The following is a 22911-nucleotide window of genomic DNA, read 5'->3' on the forward strand; positions in this document are numbered from 1 at the left end:
AACCAGGTGGAGGGGAGCTATGGGGGGAAAAAGAGGAACAACTGTAATAATCTGAAAAATAAAGATTAGAAAAAAACTGGCAAGAGATTTGAACAGACATTTCACCAAAGACATGTGAATGACAAGTATACAATGAAAAAATGCTCAACATTATGTCTTAAAATAGGCAAATTAAAACCACAATGAGATACAGCTTCATACCTACTAAAATGGTAAAATTTTAAAAAGCTGACCATACCAAGTAATGACAAGAATGTGAAAGAACTATAACTCTTAGACACAGCTGGTGGGAACGTAAAATGGTATAGCCACTTTGAAAAACAGTTTAGCAGTTGTTTAAATTGTTAAACATACACTTACCATGACTGCTCAGTCATTCCACTCCCAAGAGAAATAAGCATATGTCCACACAAAAGCTTGCACAGAAATATTCATAACAGCTTTATTGGGAGAGCGGTGGGGTGGGCGCCAGGGCACCATGAGGACACTTGGAGCTGAGGTAAGTACAGTCTCTTAATCGCAAAGATGATTGATTTGGTGCATGTGTCAACGCCGATCGCATCGTACTCTTAAAGTGTGTGCAGCTTATTGCATGTCAAGTATATCTTGGTAAAGCTTTTGAAGATATTAATGGGCTCCACATTTTAGGGATTCTGGCACAACTATTGTTTTCCATCTTCAGATACTAATTATACTTTGGTAAAAGTACTTTAGAACTTTATTTTTAAAGTAGCAGGAAGGAAACTAAAAGTTATCAACATTGCTCATTAAAAAACTATGTTGTATACTTTAAGAAAAAGTACAAGTAAAAATGAAGAATTCTCAGTCAGTAACTAAAACCAAACCTGACATCATTCTCACCCACAAATGGAACCCTCACCGCCCGTCCCCGGGAGGGTGCCGTCTGCCTGTGCCCTTCGGGGCCCAGGAGCGGGACCCTCGGGCTCTGAGAGCTGCACCACCGTCTCCAGTTGTTCTCCAAGCTCCTCTATCAGAGGCCCGGCTCCCACAGGGGCCCGCGCAGAGGCCAGTAGCTCTCCCCGACAGGCATCAGCCCTCGGGACGGCCAAGCGTCCGCACAGCCCATGGCCATCAACACGCAGGGCGCGGCTTTCGTCAAGAACGGGGCCTTGCAAGGACCGTCCTCTCCCGGTTCCCCTGCCTGCGAGCCCCTCTGGCTCTGAGTCTGGGTCTGCGGTCCCGGCTGAGGAGGTGCTGCTGTCGGAGTCCTCGGAGCCACTGGCCTCAGAACTGGAGGGTGGTGTTGGCCTGGAGGCGGGGCAGGCTGCTTCTTCCTCACAGACGAGCAGTGCAGCTGCCTCCAGCTCATTCACTTCCAACCCCAGCTGGGCCTTCGTCAGGGGGGCTTTCTTCAAGGCTTCTGCAAGAGCTGCCAACCTTGTGGACCTTGGAAACCATGGAAGAAGAAATAGTCAGCTATTCATTACCTGGCCTGTGGGCACAGGGAGCCGTGCTTAAAGCAATGACGCCCTAGAGCTGATGCACCCTTCCCATGATACCAGGACACGCGCCCAGCAGATCAAAGCCCTCACTGATACGGAGCCGGTCACGCATGACCCGGGAGCCCGCGAGCCTTCCTTTATGATCTCAGGATGAGGAAGGGCCTTGTAGCCAAGACTCAAAATCCAGAAGCCACAAAAGCAAAGCAAAAATGGGCAACTTCAACTAACAGAGACCAGCAACTTCTGTAGCAAAACACTAAAGCCATCGCCACTGAAGTCCAAGGCTATGTGCAAACTGAGAGAAGTACCCGCAGCTCCTATCACAGCACAGGCCCCATGTCCATAACCCACCAGTGACATGGATAAAAGATGTCAGCAGGCAACTCTCACCGAAGGAAACACAAATCCTTTTGAATATATAAAAAGGTATTTAACTTCAGTCAAATAAGCGAAATACAAATTGAAGTCACACAGACAGTGTTTTCACTTATCAAATTGCAAAAATCCAAGCATTTGATAACCTTGCCCAGGCTGTGGGGGAAGGTGCCACCATTCGCTGGTGGTAAGAGAGGAAGCAGGCACAGCCCCAAAGCAACAGCTTTCAAAATGGGAAATGTCCACACTCCTGACCCAGCAAAACCGTTTTGGAAATTAAACACATGTGCTACACAACACAGGCCCGAGGTTTTTACTGCACCATTGCGTTTAGTGCCTCAACTGGGAAACAACCAAATGTCCATGAATCCGGGACCAGTAACTAATCCTGGCACATCCATACCAAGGATGTAAGTCTATAGCTGCATAAAAAATAAAGCATTCCATGGGCTAACCAAGACCCATTGTTTATTTTTAAGTCTTTGTGAACATAATACCTATTCAAAAGTTTCAAATGTACAACAAAGAAAAAAAGCAATATTAGAGAGTAGCATAGACTGCTTTTTTTTTTATAAAAAAAGTTTCATGATATTTCAGAAAATATTTTTCTAAATCTGTCACATTCTGTTATACTGAGTAAATAAACTTTTCATTAACTTGGAAGTACTGAGTTTTTTGTTTTTGCAAGAAGCAACACAAAGCATAATGCAGTTCTCCAAACATGGTCTTCATTGCTCTACAGAGGAATCTGATGTGACTACTGTGCAAAGGGGCAGCAAGTGAAGAGGTCATGACTCCGCTTCCCTAACTTCAAAGGTTAAATAAGTGTAGTCTGTCCCATATTTTGAGCATGAGGCTTCATTTCTTTTTTTTTCTTTAAAATATATTTTATTGATTTTTTACAGAGAGGAAGGGAGAGGAATAGAGAGTTAGAAACATCCATGAGAGAGAAACATGGATCAGCTGCCTCCTGCACACCCCCTACTGGGGCTGTGCCTGCAACCAAGGTACATGTCCTTGACCAGAATCGAACCTGGGACCCTTGAGTCCACAGGCTGACGCTCTATCCACTAAGCCAAACCGGTTAGGGCGAGGTTTCATTTCAATAGAGCTGAAGAGAATGGAACCTGCAGGGGGAGCCACTGAACAAGGTGGTAATTTTCATCTAAGCGCCAACATATATTTGAGACACTTTTGTTTCAAAATATTTAGCGTAATAATGAGTTTGTGCAGCATAGCTTCCCCTGCCCTGCCTCTCCAGTGTAACCACAAACAGAAGCTCCACTACAAGGTGTTTGTGTCCCGGGGAGGGGGGGGTACAGTGGGGAGGACGGGATAAGGGCAATAGCCATCACTGATGGGCAACTCCCTCCTACGTGGGGACAACCCTGTTTCAGTGCTGGACTTTCCAGAGCTGAGGAAAGGGACGGTGCCCAGGGTAAAGCGGAGACGAGGTGAGATCAGCAGAGTCAGTAACTAATTCCCCAAAGGGCTAGAAGCCTGGCATGAAGTCTGGCCAGTGGAGGCAGCTTCAAGCATACTGATGGAGTAGGACGGCTGTAATATAATGTGCATCCATGTTCAGGATAGTTGTTGTTGATGTCCACCATACGTGTACACTGAAACTTCACTTCCAGTGGTGAAGGGCTCAGCCTGAGCATGAGCCGGGACATCTCTCCCCCGAGGCCCTATCAGCCTGAGAACCGGCCACAGCCTCTCTCTTGCTGAGGGAGGTCCTGTCCGCACGACACAGCTTTACAAAATAAAGAGCAATGACCTTGGGAAAGAAAACTATGTCTCTTATTAAGCTGCGATATTAGAAATAAATATTTTCAAATAAATGCTTTTCTTCAGTAAATGTGAGACTATACATCTCCCATTTTTAATAGTCACGACAAATACTTTCCACAATACATGAAGGATGATGTTTCACAAACATCACTGCACAGCCCCACGAAGAAGTTTCAGTTTTATTCCCACACTAGTGGCCCGGTGCACGGATTCATGCACATTGAAAATAAAATAATTATGGCCCAGCTCCCAGGTGCTGAGGTGACCCCCACCGCTGCCGCTGGTTGCCATCTGTAGGGCAATTGGTTGGGGCCAGGCCACCCACCTGGCTCCCTCAGCAACTGGGAGCTGGCCCCGCTCCCCCATGCTGGTCACCAATTGCCCCGCAGATCAGCCACCACTCGCACCCACCTTAGCTTGGCACCACCCACTCACCTGCTCCACCATCCCATCACAGTCCCACTGTCATGGGGGCCCATTGGAGCCGACAGCGCCTTCACTGCTGCCCGCTGCCAGCGCCGGGTCACCGACGCCCACCATGTCCTGGGCCACTCTCTGGTGGTCAGCGCACGTCATAGTGAGCAGTCGAACGACCGCCCGAGGGGGCAATTTGAACATCAGGCTTTTATTATATAGGACTACAGATGATACAGAAGCTGAGGGTCTGAGTCCTGCTGGCCTTCCCAGCCACAAGGGTGCAGGGCCAAAGGCTGTGCAGTGCTCCTCCCGCCCCCGTGGGTGTCCAGGCCTGAAGAGTTTCACCTCTGAGGACCTCCTTCCTTCCTCCCTTCCCAATTGGAGCTCGATTCCACATCCCCAAATAAGCCAATTCGGACTGGCACAGCCCAGAATTCTCCAAAGAAGCTATGACTGATACCCCTCACTGAGCAATCTCAGAGTTCATTCCAAGTCTGCCACTCCTTGAAGTATTTACACCTAAGCTTTAACTACAGAGGTTTAGAATAAGAGAAAAGAAATGAATTATTTTGGTGGATATTAGTAAACACTACAGTAGATAAGTCAATTCAAGTTGAAACTATTTTGATCCTTGTTATTATCTATTATAAAAAAGTTTTATCTGTCATTTACAACAGTATACATTTGGAATTTCAAAGTCCCTCACCTGTAATCCTGGCTCTTTTCAACAAGCATACCCCTCACATGTTGGGATTAAAAAGAGTCAACTCGTCCCAGCCAGTTTGGCTCAGTGATTGGAGCACTGGCCTGTGGACTGAAGGGTCCCAGGTTTGATTACAGTCAAGGGCATGTACCTCAGTTGCAGGCTCAATCCCTGGCCAGGGCATGCGCAGGAGGCAACCAATCCACGTGTCTCTTTCACATGGATGTTTTTGTCTCTCCTCCTCCCTTCCTCTCTCACTAAAACTCAATGGAGGAAATATCATCGCATGAGGATTAGCAACAACAACAAAATAAAATAAAAAGGGTCAAGTCTAACAGGCTGAGCAGTGAAGAGGAGGAGCCCTGAACCAGTTGGAATTCTGTCTATCACCAGCTGATTGAATTTTTATCCTTCAGAAAAAGGTCTGTTTCTCACTATTCACACTACATTATGTTTAAAGTGACCTATTTACATAAGATATGTAAAAATAACTTATATGCTCTCTTCTGATTCTTCACCAAGCTGATTCATCTCTATTTCTTATTATTCTCCTCTTACTGCTTGAAGCTGGCTAGTTTCCTAAATTAATATTAAGGTTCTCATTGAAACAGTTTATAGAAAAAGCATTCTAAACCCTCTCCCTAAAGAATGCTAGGATAAAAAGTGATTAAAAATGTCAAATATCATTGGTGTAGACTGTGTCCTAATAGTCTGAAGAATGAAAGTTGGGTTTGTTTCTATTCAATTATTTTCCACTGATAACTTAGCAATCACTGTTTGCTAAAAAATAAAAATAAGTTAAGCCATGTCCTTCCACCAGGCCCTGGCTTGGGGTGCCGTCCTTCCCATGGCGGGACACCTGGCTTCCAACTTTGCCTTCTCATCCCCACCAGGTGGTGGAGGCAATGGGCCAGGAGGGCCGGAGCTGGGCTGGGTTGACCCTCAGACCTGGCTGGGCTTCCAGGCCCTCCCGTCGGGTCTGCCATTGGGCTGGGGCTTGCCCCCAGGGCCGAGGTGTGGGGGATTCCCCCATGCCCCCCCAATATGAGGTCTGCAGGGGGATGGCCCACTGTGCACCTCAGGCTGGAGTGGGGCTGGCACCCCAAGGTGGCCTGGAGACCCCCCAGCTTGAGGGCAAGGCAGGAGCCAGGGTGGACAGCAACTCCGAGGGGGCCTCCCCCGAGCCCTGCGCTGCCCTGCCTGGGGCCCTGAAGCTGGACAAGGAGAAGCTGGAGCTCAACCCCAAGGAGGAGAGCATGAGAGCTCTGCAGAAAGACCTCGAGCAATTCGCCAAGCTCCTGAAGCAGAAGAGGATCACTCTGGGGTACACCCAGGCCGATGTGGGGCTTACCCTGGGCATTCTCTTTGGCAAGGTGTTCAGCCAAACGACCATCTGTGCTTTGAGGCTCTGCAGCTCAGTTTGAAGAACTGCAGAAGTGGGTGAAGGGAGCTGACAACAACGAGAACCTGCAGGAGATATGCAAACCAGAGACCCTGCTGCAGGCCGGAAAGAGAAAGCGGACGAGTATGGAGACCCGAGCGAAGGGCAACCTGGAGAACATGTTCCTGCAGTGCCCGAAGCCCGCCCTGCAGCAGATCAGCCGCATCGCCCAGCAGCTCGGGCTGGCGAAGGACGTGGTCCGAGTGTGGTTCTGCAACCGTCGCCAGAAGGGCAAACTATCAAGCAGTGACTATTCTCAAAAGAGGATTGAGGCTCCCAGGCCTCCTTTCTCAGGGGACCAGAATATTTTCCTGTGGCCCCAGGGCCCCACTTTGGCCCAGGCTATGCGGGCCCTCACTTCACTACGCTGTACTCCACAGTCCAGTTCCCTGAGGGTGAGGCCTTTCCTGCTGTGCCCGTCACCACTCTGGGCTCTCCCATGCATTCAAACTGAGCTGCCTGCCTTCCCAGGACGGAGAAAAGGAAAGAACCCGAGACAGTTCCAGGGCTTTGGGATTATGTTCTTCTCACTAAGCATTGGGAGCACAAACGGTGTGGGGAGCTGGTTGGCGGGACGGTAAAGTTCAGTGATGCTCTTGATTTTAATCCCCTATCACTTTGATTTTAATAAAGAAACACGTGACACAGAAAAAAAATTAAGCCATGTAAAAGTAGCCTTTTGTTCTTTCAACCACTGGTACAATTAAAGCTGGTTCCAAGTTGGCCACTCCTTATACATTACAGAGTCTGCCTCTGTAAGGCCTTTCCACTTCAGGAAGCACCTCATTTAATGTAGTCAGTGGTTTTGCACTGTCACAACTCAGACCAGGCTGTGCATGTCAAAAAGCCTGTCAAACGGCATTATCGGTTCACACAGTGCTTACAAACACCAGGTCCATGCTGATGCATCACAGCAAGTACGCAATCTGTGTTACTAGTTGTATTACAGTGTATATTTTATATTTAAGTAAAAGACATCTACCTGGAAGAATGTACTTGTTACAGAACAAAGAGATTTAGCATTGAAAAGAGACGATAATTGAATTGTGCTGTATTTTCATAAATTATACTCAAAACAGGTTTTTCTTGGAAAGTTTTTAGAAACATAATCTACCATGTAACTTTTAAAAAGTTTCATTTTGTTTGTATATGCAAAATAATATTCTGTTTATAAAAAAATTTCAACTGAAAACTAGCTGGAGAGAAGCTGATAACCACAGATGGAAAGTGGAAGCCGCACAGAGACTAGAAAGTGCAGAGAACAGAAAGGGGTGGCCAGGCTCCCACAGACAGCAGCTGAGGTCTGGAAGGCTATCTTGGCTGTGAGTGGTTCCCATTCAGAACTCTGGGGTCTAAACCCCAAGCTGGGTCCCCCAGCAGAGAGAACCAGAACTGAGAAGGGTACCCACATAACATCTGGCTGTGAAAGGCAGCGGGGTTGCTGTCTGCCAGGGAGAGAAGACTGGAAATGCAGGCACCTTTTTAAAGGAACAACACACAAAATTTCATGTGCAGCCACTCACCTTGGGCTCCAGCAGAGGCAGGGCAGAGTGGACTGGACATGAGTAAGCAGAAGCCAGGGTTGGGGCTCTTGGGTTGGAGCCAGGAGGGCAGCCACCCCAGTTGCCTGTGCTGAGTCATTCCCTCATGCTGCAGAGGACATCTTTTTCCTGTGAACCTTTGCTATCCAGGTGGTTTTTGCCTGGGGAGGTGGGAAGGGAGGCAGTTGACCCACCCTGTTGGAAGACCTCTCCCTCCAACCAGTAGTCCATAGCCTAAGGCCAATCAAGGCTGAGAACAATCAGACTGCTGGCAGAGGAGGGCCTCTGGAAGCTTTGAGTCTTTGCCTGACCTCCTTCTGGGCCCAGGGATAGGAAAAGCAGACCCTGGTGCACATGTTGGTCCTTTCCAAAGGCACCCAGCCCCAGCAGAGGAGCCACGGGCTGTGGTTTGCTAATAGTTCCACATGATACTCAGGGCCAGTCACAAACAGCATCTGACATTGTCCTGCACTAGAGGCTGGAAGTCCTAGCAGATCTCTTATTACACAGACACAAACCCAAACGGGCAGCCAAAATGGGAAGACATAAAAACAAGTACCAAATGAAAGAACAAGGGAAAAATGAAATGGAGATAAAAAAATTTATGAGATACAGAGTTCAGAATAATGATAGCAAAGATGCTCAACAGACATGAAAAAAAATATAGTGACTATGAAGAATGACATCTATATATATAAAACCCTAATATGCAAATAGACTGAACAGCGAAACAACAAGTCGCCATGACGTGTGCTGACCACAGGGGGCGTGCGCAGAACATGGCAGGCATTGGCAGCAGAGCGTGGAACATGGCAGGCATCGGCCACGGCGGGATGGTGGAGCAGGTAAGTGGGGGCACCAGAACAAGGCAGGGAGCTGGTCACTGTCATCGGGGTGAGCCTCTGGTGGTTACTGAAAATTCTTTGCTCCCGTGCACCGCGGTCCTGCTATGCACTCGCACCTGCTGCCGACGCCGGCCCCCCTCGCACCCGCTGCTGGCAGTGGCCCTGCTCAAACCCTGCAGCTGGCACCAAAGCCCTCGCTCACACCTGGGGCCAGTGCTGGCTCCAATCGCTCCGCACCGTCAGCAGGTGCAAACGGGGCTGGCGTTATCAGCACATGGGAGTGGTGGCAGAGGGAGCGGGGCTGCCGGCCAACAGGGGACTGGAGGCCGTGGCGGGAGGGGCAGAGCAGGGGCGCAGAGGATGGGCTAAGACCTGCCCCTGTGCCCACCACGGCCTCGTGGCCCACGGTTCCTTTCAAGGTGCATGAATTTGTGAACTGGGCCCCTAGAAGAACTATAAAAAACACAGTGGAAGGAATACACAGAAGATTGGGAGATGAGGAGGATCGGATCAGTGAATTAAAAAACAGGGTAGAAAAAATTCACTCAACCAGAGAATCAAAAAGAAAAAAAACAATTTAAAAATAGGAGGACAGCTTAAGAGAGCTGTGGGACAACATGAAACCATAACAATATTTGCATCATATGTGTGCTAGAAGGAGAAGAAAGTGAGTAAGAAATAGAGAGCATGTATGAAGAAATAATGTCAGGTAACTTCCCTAATCTGGTGAAGGGAAAAGTCACATAAGTCCAGGAGGCACAGAGAGTCCCAAGCAAGAAGAACCCAACAGACCCACGCCCAGACACATCATATTAAAATGTCAAAAATTAAGGACAAAGAGAGAATCTTAAAGGCAGCAAGAAAAAAGCAATTTGTTATCTACAAAGGAGCTCCCATAGGCTGTCAACTGATTTCTCATCAGAAAGTCTACAGGCCAGAGGGAATGGCATGAAGTATTCAAGGTAAAGAAAATCAAGTATCTGAAACCAAGATTACTATAACCAGCAAGGCTGTCATTCAAAATAGATGGTGAAATAAAGAGCTTCCCAGACAAAAAAGGCTAATGGAGTTTATCGCCACCAAGCCAGCACCAGAAAAAGTGGTACAGGGGCTTCTGTAAGGGGAAGAAGAGAGAGAGAGAGAGAGAGAGAGAGAGAGAGAGAGAGAGAGAGAAAGAGAAACATAGGCACACAGAATTAAAATGGCAATAAGTAAGTACCTATCAATAATAACCCTAAATGTAAATGGATTAAATGCTCCAATCAAAAGATGTAGGGTAGCTGAATGGATACAAAACATGACCCAACTATATGCTTTCTACAAGAGACCCACCTCAGAAGAAAAGACTTACAGAGGATGAAAATGAAGGGATGGAAAATAATTTTCCATGCAAATGGAAACAAACAAACAAAAATGCTGGGGTAGCAATACTCATATCCAACAAAACAGACTTCAAAATGAAGGTCATCGCAAGATACAACAAAGGTTACTACATAATACTAAAGGGATCAAGCCAACAAGAGGATAATAGTTTGATAAACATATATGCACCCAATTTGGAACACTGAGATATACAAAAAAACTTCTAGCCCTAGCTGATTTGGCTCAGTGGCTAGAGCGTTGGCCTGGGAACTGAAGGGTCCTAGGTTCGATTCTGGTCAAGGGCATATGCCCAGGTTGCAAACTCAATACCCAGTAGGGAGCGTGCAGAAGGCAGCCTATCAATTATTCTTTCTTATCATTGATGTTTCTATCTCTCTCTCCCTCTCCCCTCCTCTCTGAAATAAATAAGAACATATTAAAAGAAACAAAAAAACAAGCAAAAACAACTAGAATACTAGAATGCTCATGGCTGTGTGAGATAAAGTGAGGAAGTGAGAAATAGATTCAGGAAAATACAGAATTATTTTAAAATAAGGTGCTAGCTTTCACGGATAAACTATATGGAAAAGAAAGAAACCAGAAGGTGAAAGGTGAGAAAGAAATTAGTTATGAAAATCATGGACATTCACTGCAATATAATTAATCCAGAGCCAAGAAAGTCCACAGCAACAGATATTGAAAAGCTCAATTATGTTGTACTTGAAAAATTAAGAATGAAATTAGAAAATTTAATAAAATTTTCCGCAACCTAAAACCAAAGAAAAAAATGTTTAAGAGAAAGTCTAACACTCCCCATATCAACCTGAGGGCACCCTTCTACTTAATGAGATATGTGATCTCCCTTGTTGATAAGAAATGCAACTCAAAGAAATGGGATCCTAGAACAAATATTAATGTTTATCAATGTTCATTACATGTTTATAAAATCCTTTCCCTCAAAGAAAAAAAGAAAGATGTAAATCCACACAAATAGACTATTTCAATTTAGTTTTGTTATGAAAGCAGCGGGATTGGCAACACAGCATGATGAGCTCAATCAGCTGTGGACTGAATGAAGTGATGCCACACCATCATGACTTCAGGGCTGGAGACACAATTTCCCATCTGGCAAAATCTACATTTCCAACACAAATGCTGACACCACCTGGTGAATATTATTAGGGGTTATCTTGCCCAGTCCCTAACATTTTCTTTACAACAGGTAATAGCTTCAAGATTTTTTAGTTCACTCTGCAATATAATTGCTTCCCCATGAACAGAAAAAGAAGTAAATGCTATATAATGGCTCACTTGAAACAGGCATTAAAGCCATACTAGAGCATTAATTTACCAACCACAATAATAGAAAAAATATCATAATCATTTTTCTTCTAAGTAACAAATGATATTGCGCCATTATTTTTCTACACTGAAGAATCACTGCGATCAAGAGTTCTCTTTGTGAGTTCTCAATTAATAGTTTTTTAATAGTGAAATGGATACTTGGGCATGTGTGATAAGAATCAGGTCTAAGAACCCTTTCACAAATGAAAATTCACTGCATTGTTAAACTGCATATAGTCCTGAGTGAGGCAATGGGAAACCCTTTCTGAAGTTTACATACCAAGTGCAAGCATCCCACTTGTGAGTGTTCAGACCCTTAGGTATATGTTACCAGGAATCATGTGATTCGGCTCTGAGGGTTGCATTTTTTAATGCTCTGAACAATGGATTCTGTTAGCCAGTGGTTAGCCAGTGAAGACACAGCTTTGTAATCAGCACTGATTAGGTTTGTGCCCTGAGATGTTTACATAGGTGCACACAGGCACACTCACACTGCACTGAAGTAAAGTATCAACAGGTTCCAATCCTCGGGCTTGAGATTTCATATTGTACTAGAGCAGTGGTTCTCAACCTTCTGGCCCTTTAAATACAGTTCCTCATGTTGTGACCCAACCATAAAATTATTTTTGTTGCTACTTCATAACTGTAATGTTGCTACTGTTATGAATCGTAATGTAAATATCTGATATACAGGATGGTCTTAGGTGACCCCTGTGAAAGGGTCGTTCGACCACCAAAGGGGTTGCGATCCACAGGTTGAGAACCACTGTACTAGAGGCCCGGTGCACGAAATTCGTGCACTTAGGGGGCGGTCCCTCAGCCCAGCCTGTGCCCTCTTGCAGTCCGGAAGCCCTCAGGGGATGTCCAACTGATGGCTTAAGCCCGCTCCCCAGCAGTCAGACATCCTTAGCACTACTGCGGAGGCGGGAGAGGCTCCCGCCACCACTACCACGCTCACCAGCCGTGAGCCTGGCTTCTGGTTGAGCAGCGCTCCCCCTGTGGGAGCGCACTGACCACCAGAGGGCAGCTCCTGCACTGAGCGTCTGCCCCATGGTGGTCAGTGCGTGTCATAGCAACTGGTCGTTCCACCGTTCAGTCGATTTGCATATTAGCCTTTTATTATATAGGACAGTCAATGGCATAGCATTAAATATTTATAACTGCCTGTTTTAACATTTATTTCCTAAGCAGTGCCAATTTTTTTTTTTTAAGTAAAATTAGCTTTTCAACATCTGCACTTCCTCCCTAAGCTACCCAGGTTGATTCATTTACTTCTTAAAATGTTTGGTAGCTAAGTGAGGCTTCTTCTCTTTCATTAAAATTTATCTCCCAGGTTATTTCATGTTCTTCCTCAGGGGTAAGTAGGTATTCCTGAAATGGGAACATACAGAATTCATATGTAATTCAAAACTTACTTGGCTTTCTGAATCCACACACAGTAGTCCGAGATATAGAGATCGTTTAGAATGTAAGCTTGGTCACTTTCCTGAAAAATTTTGTGAATATCCAGGAGACACTTTAAAACTGCACTTTTACCTAAAGGAAATTTAAAAAAATAAAATCATCTTTAAGAAAATATATCTGATTTTTTTAAACTGAGAATTTCAGACACCAGGTGGTAATATATAGCAGTTCTGAGTTTTAATTGTTCTTTAGAATATTTTTCATATTCCTTTGTTGCATAAAATTGTATCACACTATTAGGGCCAAAGCCCATTATTTTTTCCTTAAGAATTATGAGTAAGCCTTATACGCTATTGCTATAGCTAATTAACTGTGGTTACCAAAAAAAAGTACTATGAACACAACTAGATATATTAAACAAAAAGAAGCAACCCAGACTAAATGAATATTTACATGCACCATAACTTCAATTAGATAATGTTCTTCTAATTCAAACTTTCAAAACACCATTGGGAATTATATTTTAGTTTTCAACTTCTTTATTTATGTCAATATTTTTTTGTCAAGTAATTATCTAGTACTAACTTACATTTTTTTCAACTTAAAGAACTGAAGAAAAGTGAGACTGAAAACAAAACATCATAGCACTACTTCAAAAACAAAGCAACAAAACCACTTGGAAAAAGCTATAAAATACTACCCTCTTGTTCACTCTAATTACTTCCTCCTGATTGTTAAATGAACCTGTATAGATCATTAACAACTGATGAAATAGAAGCACTAATCAAAAACTCCCAGAAAACGAAAGCCCTGTTCCAAATAGCTTCACAGGGGAATTTAACCAAACATTCAAAGAACTAACACACCTATCCTTCTCAAACTATTCCAAAAATTCCAAGAGGAATGGACACTTCCAAGCAAAATTGAGGCCAGCATTACCCAAATTCCAAAACCAGACAAAGACACTACAAAAAAAGAGAATTACAGGCCAATATCCCTGATGAACACAGATGCTAAAATCCTCAACAAAATATTAGCAAATCAAATCCAGTAATATATTAAAAAGTACATATATCATGACCAAGTGGGATTTATCCCAGGGATGCATGACTGGTATAATATGCCAGCTCGGAGGACGACATAAAAAGGAGCAGACGTGGACTTAAAATGGGGTGGTTCAGGGAATAACAGAAAAAAAAAATTATTTAGCTGGAGCAGATGGCTCCAGTAGGGAAATAGGGGAGTCAATAGGTGAGTTTGGTAGAAGTCAGACTGTGACAAGGAGGAGACTAATGCAATCGGACAGGACTGTGGTGAGAGGCCTAAACACAGGTGTCTGCAATAGGAATAAGACTCTACTCCAGAGATTTTTATCAAGAAAGTTATAGAATTAAGGCCACAAATGAGAACCCATAGCAACCATTACCTAATGAAATTATATAGCTTCATTTAACAGACATGCCAAAAGCAAAGTTGCCCCCTTGCTAATGGCTACAGGCAAATTTATTATCACAAAAGAATAATAATAAAAAAGTATTCTGTATTTTTAATTTAAAGAGAAGTTACATTGTATTTACATAGTTTTATCCCTATTTTGTTTAAAAAAAGATAAATACATATGGGAAAGAAGTTTTATATATGTAAGTTTATATATATATGTATATATATATGTATGTGTGTGTGTGTGTGTGTGTCTCTACAGTCATTGAACAAGTATATGTTTGTCTCTACAGTCACTGAACAAATGTGATGTGTGCCTGACATTATTTCATATGAGGAATTACAGTTCTTTATTCTTCTTTGCACTTCCCCTATTTTCAAAATTCTCCACAATGAACATTTATTTGTTCAACAAAAAGACAGACATACTTGATTATACAACTAAGCCTTAAAATACTGATAAAAAATGCTAGACATTTAAATTCATACTTGAACATTTTCTTTAAAATGCATTTTTGAACAACTGACAAGCAATATTTTGATCAGGTGTTTTAGAAAATTTACAAAAATTATGACACAGTTTTGAAAAGGAAAGTTACATACTCTTCAAAAATTGTGCTTTCCTTTTAAGTCTTGTTAATACTATTTTCATACTTGTTAATACTATTGGTTGTGCAGGAGGCAATCAATACATGTCTCTCTCTCTCTCTCTCTCTCTCTTTCTGTTTGTTCCTCCTTCCCTCCCTCCCTTACTCTAAGATCAATAGAAAAAAAAATTAACAACAAAAAAAAGTCCTGTGAGTAGCTGTGCTTTTCTTTGGAAAGCCTTTCCAAGCCCAGGTCCCCTTGCCTCTTCCTAGTGGATCACTGTACTCCCGCAAGCAAAGTGCATTTCACTCTATTCTGAAATTGTGTGTTATTTATCATCCAGGTAAAACTGAACACTTCATAGGAACAGGAAATTTATCTTATTTACGATTATACCCACAGTCCTAGGAATTATAAGCACCCAAGAAACACTGAATGATGAAATCTACTAAATACAAAGTGGGTTGGAATATGGTGTGTACTTCTTTATTTACCTTCCCACTCCTTTCAGAAACACCTGATTTGTGTGATTATACATCTGTATAGAGGGACTATTACTTTACATACACCTGGGAGGAAAAGTGGTTGGATGAATCATTTCATTATTTACATATAGAAAAAAAGAGCATTACTTCCTCGACTAAAAACTTGTAATTTTTCATTCTCAATTGTGTAAGCACAATAATATCTCACCTAGTTGCAATATCATTATAGTGTCTCTGCAGGCTTTCGTCACCAGCTTGAAATGGCGGTAAAGTGGGTAGCACAAAACTCTTCTTCCAAAAGACACCAGGACTTCATGAACATTAGTCCAAGTCTATGAAGTATCAATTAAATAAGTAAGCATTTCCATATTATACAAACAAAAGTATATCATGAAATATTGTCCATTAAAAATTAAAAGTTTGGCCCTAGCCGTTTTGGCTCAGTGGATAGAGCGTTGGCCTGTGGACTGAAAGGTCCCAGGTTCGATTCCGGTCAAGGGCATGTACCTTGGCTGCAGGCACATCCCTGGTAGGAGGTGTGCAGGAGGCAGCTGATCAATGTTTCTCTCCCATCAATGTTTCTAACTCTCTATCCCTCTCCCTTCCTCTCTATAAAAAATCAAAATACATATTAAAAAAAAAATTAAAAGTTTGGCCCTAGCTGTTTTGGCTCAGTGGATAGAGCAGGGGTCCTCAAACTACGGCCCACGGGCCACATGCGGCCCGCCAAAAACATTTATCTGGCCCGCCGGGTGTTTTTGCCGCCACTGCCTGTTGCTTAGCAGCCGACTAGTTTTTTTTTAAACTATAGTCCGACCCTCCAACGGTCTGAGGGACAGTGAACTGGCCCCCTGTTTAAAAAGTTTGAGGACCCCTGGAGAGTGTCAGCCTGTGGACCAAAGGGTCCCGGATTCGATTCTGGTCAAGGGCATCGAATCTGGGACCCTTATTATTTACTATTATACCCACAGTTCTAGCATAGTACCTAGAAATTATAGGTACCCATGAAAAACAAGAATACAAAGTGATTTAAATTTGGCACTTAGCTTGTTTTAGAATATGTACCTCGGTTACAGGCTCCTCCCCAGCCTGGGCTCTGGTAGGGGCTCGTGCAGGAGGCAACCAATCTATGTGTTTCTCCCACATCGATATTTCTCTCTATCTTTACCTCTCTCTTCCACTCTCCCTTTAAAAAAAAGGAAAAATATCCTCAGGTGAGGATTAAAAAAATTTTTTTTTAAGTTTGGATTATAATGAAGCCAAGTAGAGAGAAATATAAAACCATAAAATGAGTTTTACACCTTACAATAAATTATTTAATCTTATTAGTCTTTGTAATTTCCATATTTTATCACACCCGCTCTTTAAAAATCACATATGTAGTAGGAAAGCTTTTAAAAGTCTCTTAAGAATTACAAATGTGAATCTAAAACACATGGGTCTAACCAAACACACATGCACACAAAAGACCTTTCTCAATAATCTATATTTTATGCTTTCGTCTTTTAGGACCATTCCACAGAGTATAGATGAAAGGTGTAGAACTTTTTAGTGGTGTGTGTTCAGACTCTCTCTTTTTTACTTTGGGCATGAGTAATACATGGTATTTACTTCAGTAATTTATTTTTAATCATCAAAGAGAAAATTAATAATTCCTGGAAAAAAGAGTGTTTTATTGTAAATAGTATTAAACTGATAACCATTAGCAATTCAAAACTTACTGAAATCACTAGACAAAGGTAATTTTCTACCAAACTGTTTTCAAATTGAGATGTTTTTTTGTTTTTTGTTTTGTTTTGTTTTGATTGATTTCAGAGAGGAAGGAAGAGGGAGAGATAGAAACATCAATGATGAGCGAAAATCACTGATCGGCCTCCTACATGCCCCTACCAGGGATTGAGGCCGCAACTTGGACATGTGCCCTGAGTGGGAATCGAACCACGACCTCCTTGTTCATAGGATGATGCTCAACCACTGAACTACACTGGCCGGGCTTAAATTGAGTTTTGATAAAAAATGTTACCCATATATAAAACTTAAAATATAAAATTAACACTAAGGGAGCAGCAATGGGAGACCTGATTAAGAATATTGAGTATCTGACAAAGAATAGTTTATATCTAAAAAGAGCTATGGCCCTGACCAGTTTGGCTCAGTGGATAGAGCGTCGGCCTGTGGACTGAAGGGTCCCAGGTTCGATTCCAGTCAAGGGCATGTACCTTGGTTGTGGGCACATCTCCAATAGGGGGTGTGCAGGAGGCAGCTGATCGATGTTGCTCTCTCATCGATGTTTCTAACTCTCTATCCCTCTCCCTTCCTCTCTGTAAAAAATCAATAAAATATATTTTTTAAAAAAATAAAAAGAGCTATGAACTTTTAAAAAATTCTAGCAAAAAAAATTAAATACTTATAAAAGTCTGACAGTTATTACCATGTCTGGCAATTCTAAGTTTTCTCAAAATCTAAAAATTTCAAAATAAAATCATAAATAGGTGATGCTATTCATGTAGATTTTAATAACTGAATTATAAAATTGATCACTAACTCCATAATGAATGCAATTACTACAAAAACCAGTTTCTCCATTATATGCTGATGGTGGCAATACGTAGAACCTAAATGAAGTCTAGCAAACAGCACTTCTCCATCTTTAATCCTATATAATAAAAGCCTAATATGCTAAGTGTCTGTTGACCAGGCAGCTGTTCAACCAACCAAAGTGTAATATACTAATGATACTAAGGCTGCTCAACCACTCACTATGATGTGCACTGACCACCAGGAGGCAGACAGTCGACTGGTCACTATGAAGTGCACTGACCACCAGGGAAAAGATGCTCCAACGCGTAGGTTAGCTTGCTGCTGGGGTCTGGCCAATCGGGACTGAGCAAGGTGGGCCAGACATGCTCTGGAGCCCTCCTGCAGTCCCTCCCCAGCTGGCCAACCTCCCGCATCCCTCTCCGGCCCTGATTGTGCACTGGTGGGGTCCCTCAGCCTAGCCTGCACCCTCTCACAACCTGGGACCCCTTGGGGGATGTCAGAGAGCCAGTTTCAGCCCGATCCCAAATTCGTGCACCGGGCCTCTAGTATACACATAAAACCCTGGAGATCTAGCTACAGATTCTGACTCAGTGTATCTGGACTGATGTTATGTGCTGCTAACAATCTCCCAGCCACAGATGCTGGCCAAGCTGTTGGTCCATGGACCAGATAAAGTTAAGTGTTTCAGTTCCTGTTTACAACATACCTTTTACTTCAATCAAATGATGCCATGAAACAACTTTGATTTTACAACTTAAAATGTACTATACTAGGTGTACCAGTTAATAATGCAGATTTTGTAATCAAAGAAAACACGATAATTTCAAGAGAAACATCGAAAGTGCTTTATTCAAAGTAATGTCCATCACTAGCTACACATTTCCCCCATCTTTCAGGAATTTGTGGATACCATCCCAATAGAACTTTTCTTGTTTTGAGGCAAACCATTCAGAGACCCAATTTTCCACTTCTTCATACGTTTGAAGTGCTGCTCAGAAAGTGCGTGTGCCATCAAATCAGAACAAGTGATCATCTGAAAGAGCAAGGTCTGGTGAATACAGCAGGTGGGTTAATACTTCCCAGGCAAGATTTTTTTTTTTTTTTTTTTTCTTTTTTCTTTTTTTCTTTTTTTTTTTTTAAAATTAAATCTTTATTGTTCAGGTTACATTTGTTCCTCTTTTTTTCCCCCCCATAACTCCCCTCCTCCCAGTTCCCACCCCACCCTCCGCCCTCACTCCCCACCCACTGTCCTCATCCATAGGTGCACGATTTTTGTCCAGTTTCTTCCCGCATCTCCCATTCCCCTTTCCCCCACAAGAATAGTCAGTCCATTCCCTTTCTATGTCCCTGATTCATTATAATCACCAGTTCATTCTGTACATCAGATTATTTATTCACTTGATTCTTAGATTCACTCGTTGATAGATGCATGTTTGTTGTTCACAATTTGTATCTTTACCTTTTTCTTCTTCCTCCTCTTAAAGGATACCTTTCAGCATTTCGTATAATACTGGTTTAGTGGTGATGAACTCCTTTAGCTTTTCCTTATCTGTGAAGCTCTTTATCTGACCTTCAATTCTGAATGATAGCTTTGCTGGATAAAGTAATCTTGGTTGTAGGTTCTTGCTATTCATCACTTTGAATATTTCTTGCCATTCCCTTCTGGCCTGCAAAGTTTCTGTTGAGAAATCAGCTGACAGTCGTATGGGTATTCCCTTGTAGGTAATTGAGACTCTTTCTCTTGCTGCTTTTAAGATTCTCTCTTTGTCTTTTGCTCTTGGCATTTTAATTATGATGTGTCTTGGTGTGGTCCTCTTTGGATTCCTTTTGTTTGGGGTTCTCTGCGCTTCTTGGACCTGTAAGTCCATTTCTTTCACCAGGTGGGGGAAGTTTTCTGCCATTATTTCTTCAAATAGGTTTTCAATATCTTGCTGTCTCTCATCTTCTGGCACCCCAATTATTCTGATGTTTGTACGCTTGAAGCTGTCCCAGAGGCTCCTTACACTATCTTCATATTTTCGGATTCTTTTTTCATTTTGCTTTTCCGGTTGGGTGTTTTTTGCTTCTTCGCATTTCAAATCTTTGACTTGATTCTTGCGCTCCTCTGGTCTGCTATTGGGTGTCTGTATAATATTCTTTATTTCAGTCCGTGTATGCTTAATTTCTAGTTGGTTCTTTATCATAGCATCGAGGGTCTCATTAGTTTTCGTGACTCTCTCCTCAAGTTTATTGACAGCTTCTAGCACATTTTTGCAAGCCCTCAAAATTGCGATTTTTAGCTCTATATCCTCCATTTCTGTCATGTTTTTTTGTCTCCGCATTTTTTATGCTTTCTTGGTGCACCCCCTAGTGGTCTTTGTGCGCAGTCTTGTTCTAGTTGAGCCTTGATTGTTGTAGTTAATACTAGAGGGATTTGACCACCAGGCCGACTGGCTGTGTGAATCAGCTGTGTCTGCCGCGGAAAACTTCTGTCCTCTGGGGAGGTGCTAATCTAGCCTTTGCCTGAGGCGATCCGGCAAATGGCTCTGCGCAGGGCTTGGGCGGGGCGGGCTCAACAGGGCGGGCGGAGGGAGCGGTTATAGCCCCTCTCAGTCCCGTTCCCAGAGGCTCTGCTTCTCAGAACCCCAGGAACCGCTGCAAACCTCGGAGAGAAAGCTGCCTTCCAACTGATGCCAGACACTCCCGCTTCTCCCGTTTGGGTCCGAGTCCCCAGCGATTCGCCCGTATCTGGAGCTCAGAGTCTGAGACTCCCCCCTGACCGAAAACGACAACCGCGCTCTCAGCCACCAGCCCGCTTTGCGCGCGCACCTCCGCACCTGAGTATTTTCCACACTGCGCCTCCTCTGAGCCTCGGTGTGCTGTTATTTTTCCTTCTAGTTGAAGAGTCTCTCCTCAGCCAGCCTTCCTGTGGTTCTGGGTGATGTCCGTTCCGTCTTTTAGTTGTATTTTTGAAGTGGTTGTTTGCGGCAGCAGTCTCCGGTGTTTACCTATGCCGCCATCTTGCTAAAATCCCCTACCCCCAATTTTTTAAAATCCTCACCTGAGGCTATGTTCTTATTGATTTCAGAGAGAGAGGAAGGGAGAGACAGAAACATCGATGTGAGAGAGAAACATCGACTGCACCCCTACCAGGAATCAAACGCAAAACCTGAGTATGTAGACCCCCAAAGGGGTCTCGACCCACAGGTTGAGAACCGCTGTTTTAATGTGTCTTTAACTGATTTTGAAGTGTGTGATGGTGCGTCACCATGAAGCAAAATTACTTTGCTGTGTCTGCTAGCACATTCTGGTAGTTTCAGGATCAAAGCGTGGTTCAAACTGATTATTTGTTGTCGACAGCGATCAGTATTAATGGTTTCACCTGGTTTTAGAAGCTCATAATACACCACACCTTCCTGATCCCACCAAACACAAAGCACTGTCTTTTCCGAAGCGATTTGGCCTTGCAATCCATGTTGATGTTTGACCTGGATCAACCCATGATTTTGTGCGTTTGGGATTCTCAAAATAAATCCACTTTTCATCGCCAGTCACAATTCGATGCAAAAAAGACTTTCTTTTGTGCTGCTGAAGCAACATTTTACCGATGACTTTTCGGTTTTCCATTTGTCTTTTGTTCAGTTGATGTGGCACCCATTTTCCTTCCTTTAAAATCTTTCCCATTGCTTGTAAACGATCAGAAATTATTTGCTGAGAAATGTTTAATCTTTCTACAAGTTGTTTTTGAGTTTGACATGCATCTTCATCCAATAATGCTTGTAATTGTTGGTCTTCAAACTTTTTTGGTTGACCTGAACATTCTTGTCTTTCACATAGAAATCATCACTTTTAAAGCATTTAAACTAGCATTCACAAGTATCTTGAGATGGAGCATGTTCACCATAAGCTTCCTGAAGTATTCAGCAGCACTTTTCTTCAAAATAAAGTAATGAATTAAAACTTCCCGCAAATGCTCTTTTTTTGGCACGAAATTTGACATTTTTAAATGTAAAAATATCGATTATGATGTTAACACCTTCAACAAATTTGACATATGAAGTTTTGAAGCTTCTTGTCAATACAACAAAATAGCATACATATCAAATCACATATATATCAACATATGTGTAACTCCATCTATTGAAAAAAATCCGCATTATTAACCGGTACACCTAGTATGTAGGCTTTTAACTGAGGGAAATTTAAATTGACACTTTTTTAAGCTTCTACTCTTAATTACTATTTTGATGTATAACATTTTGTCCAAATCAGGTAAATTTAAAGATATCACCCATTGATATTTTTGGTAAGACCTACAAAACTATTTTCTAGAAAATATATGTAAAAACAAGTATCACTATATTAAAAGATTTATCAGATCTAACTATACTAATTATAGGACTAAGAGAAGTTATTTAAGCTATATGTGCTAAGTTTCCTGGTCTGTAAAATGTTAATAATACTTCTCACAGACTATGGGAAGGAGTTAGTGAGGGAATGCATGTACGCCTCCACAGCTCCTGGTGGTCAGTGGGAGCCATTGGTAGGACCACTGGGTGTGATTACCATCTTTGACCTCTGAGCCCCAATATATGCCAACTCATAAACATGCCTCAACTCCACCCCACAGTCTTCCCCAACAGACCACATACCCATTCTTTCTCCAAAATGCGTTCTCCCTCTCCTGATTTCCAAAATACCCCACCTGGCTTCATTAGTATACTATAATTAGAATAAGAGTAACAAATGGATTAGAATTTTATTAAAAAGACAAAAAATAAACTTGTACAATAAACCTTCCATTTTTAAAAAGTCAAGGAATTGCTTAAATTACCCAAAATGAACTAATGACAATGAAAAAATACATTTCTGGACAAACAAATATAAAAAATTGCAATTAAAAGTCATACCTCAAACCAGCACAGTGTTGGACTCAGTTTTCTGATATTCCACGCAGATTCAACCTTTATTAGTTTTAAAGAAAAGAATACAGTCACGTGAGAGATAGTCATATAAAAATAAAACAAATATATCCATTTATTCAAATAGCATGTGAGTAGTGTTGACATAAATATAAAAGCTAAGAAGTGTCTATGATTGCAAAAAATAAAATAAAATACTTGCTTTACTCAATGCAGATGCTATCAAAGGCAAGTTTCTGTCTATTTGGATTTTATAAAGTAAAGCTTTTC

General features: G+C 42.5%; 1 protein-coding gene and 1 pseudogene across 2 annotated transcripts in view; one reads left to right on the forward strand and one right to left on the reverse strand.

The window, feature by feature from the left end:
* Nucleotides 1–417: 417 nt before the first annotated feature.
* SHQ1 (SHQ1, H/ACA ribonucleoprotein assembly factor) overlaps nt 418–22911 on the reverse strand; it is a 104157-nt gene continuing 81663 nt past the window's right edge. For both annotated transcript variants that reach the window (XM_005885070.2, XM_005885071.2), the window contains exons 8-11: nt 22630–22683; nt 15408–15531; nt 12698–12818; nt 418–1407 (exon numbers count right to left, since the gene is read on the reverse strand). In XM_005885070.2, coding sequence (XP_005885132.1) covers nt 858–1407; nt 12698–12818; nt 15408–15531; nt 22630–22683 — 849 coding nt within the window. In that variant the 3' untranslated portion in view covers nt 418–857. The remainder of the gene's footprint in view (nt 1408–12697; nt 12819–15407; nt 15532–22629; nt 22684–22911) is intronic.
* On the forward strand, nt 4963–7000 carry LOC102247634 (annotated as a pseudogene).

Source organism: Myotis brandtii, unplaced genomic scaffold (genome assembly GCF_000412655.1).
Source record: "Myotis brandtii unplaced genomic scaffold, ASM41265v1 scaffold89, whole genome shotgun sequence".
Taxonomy (NCBI): domain Eukaryota; kingdom Metazoa; phylum Chordata; class Mammalia; order Chiroptera; family Vespertilionidae; genus Myotis; species Myotis brandtii.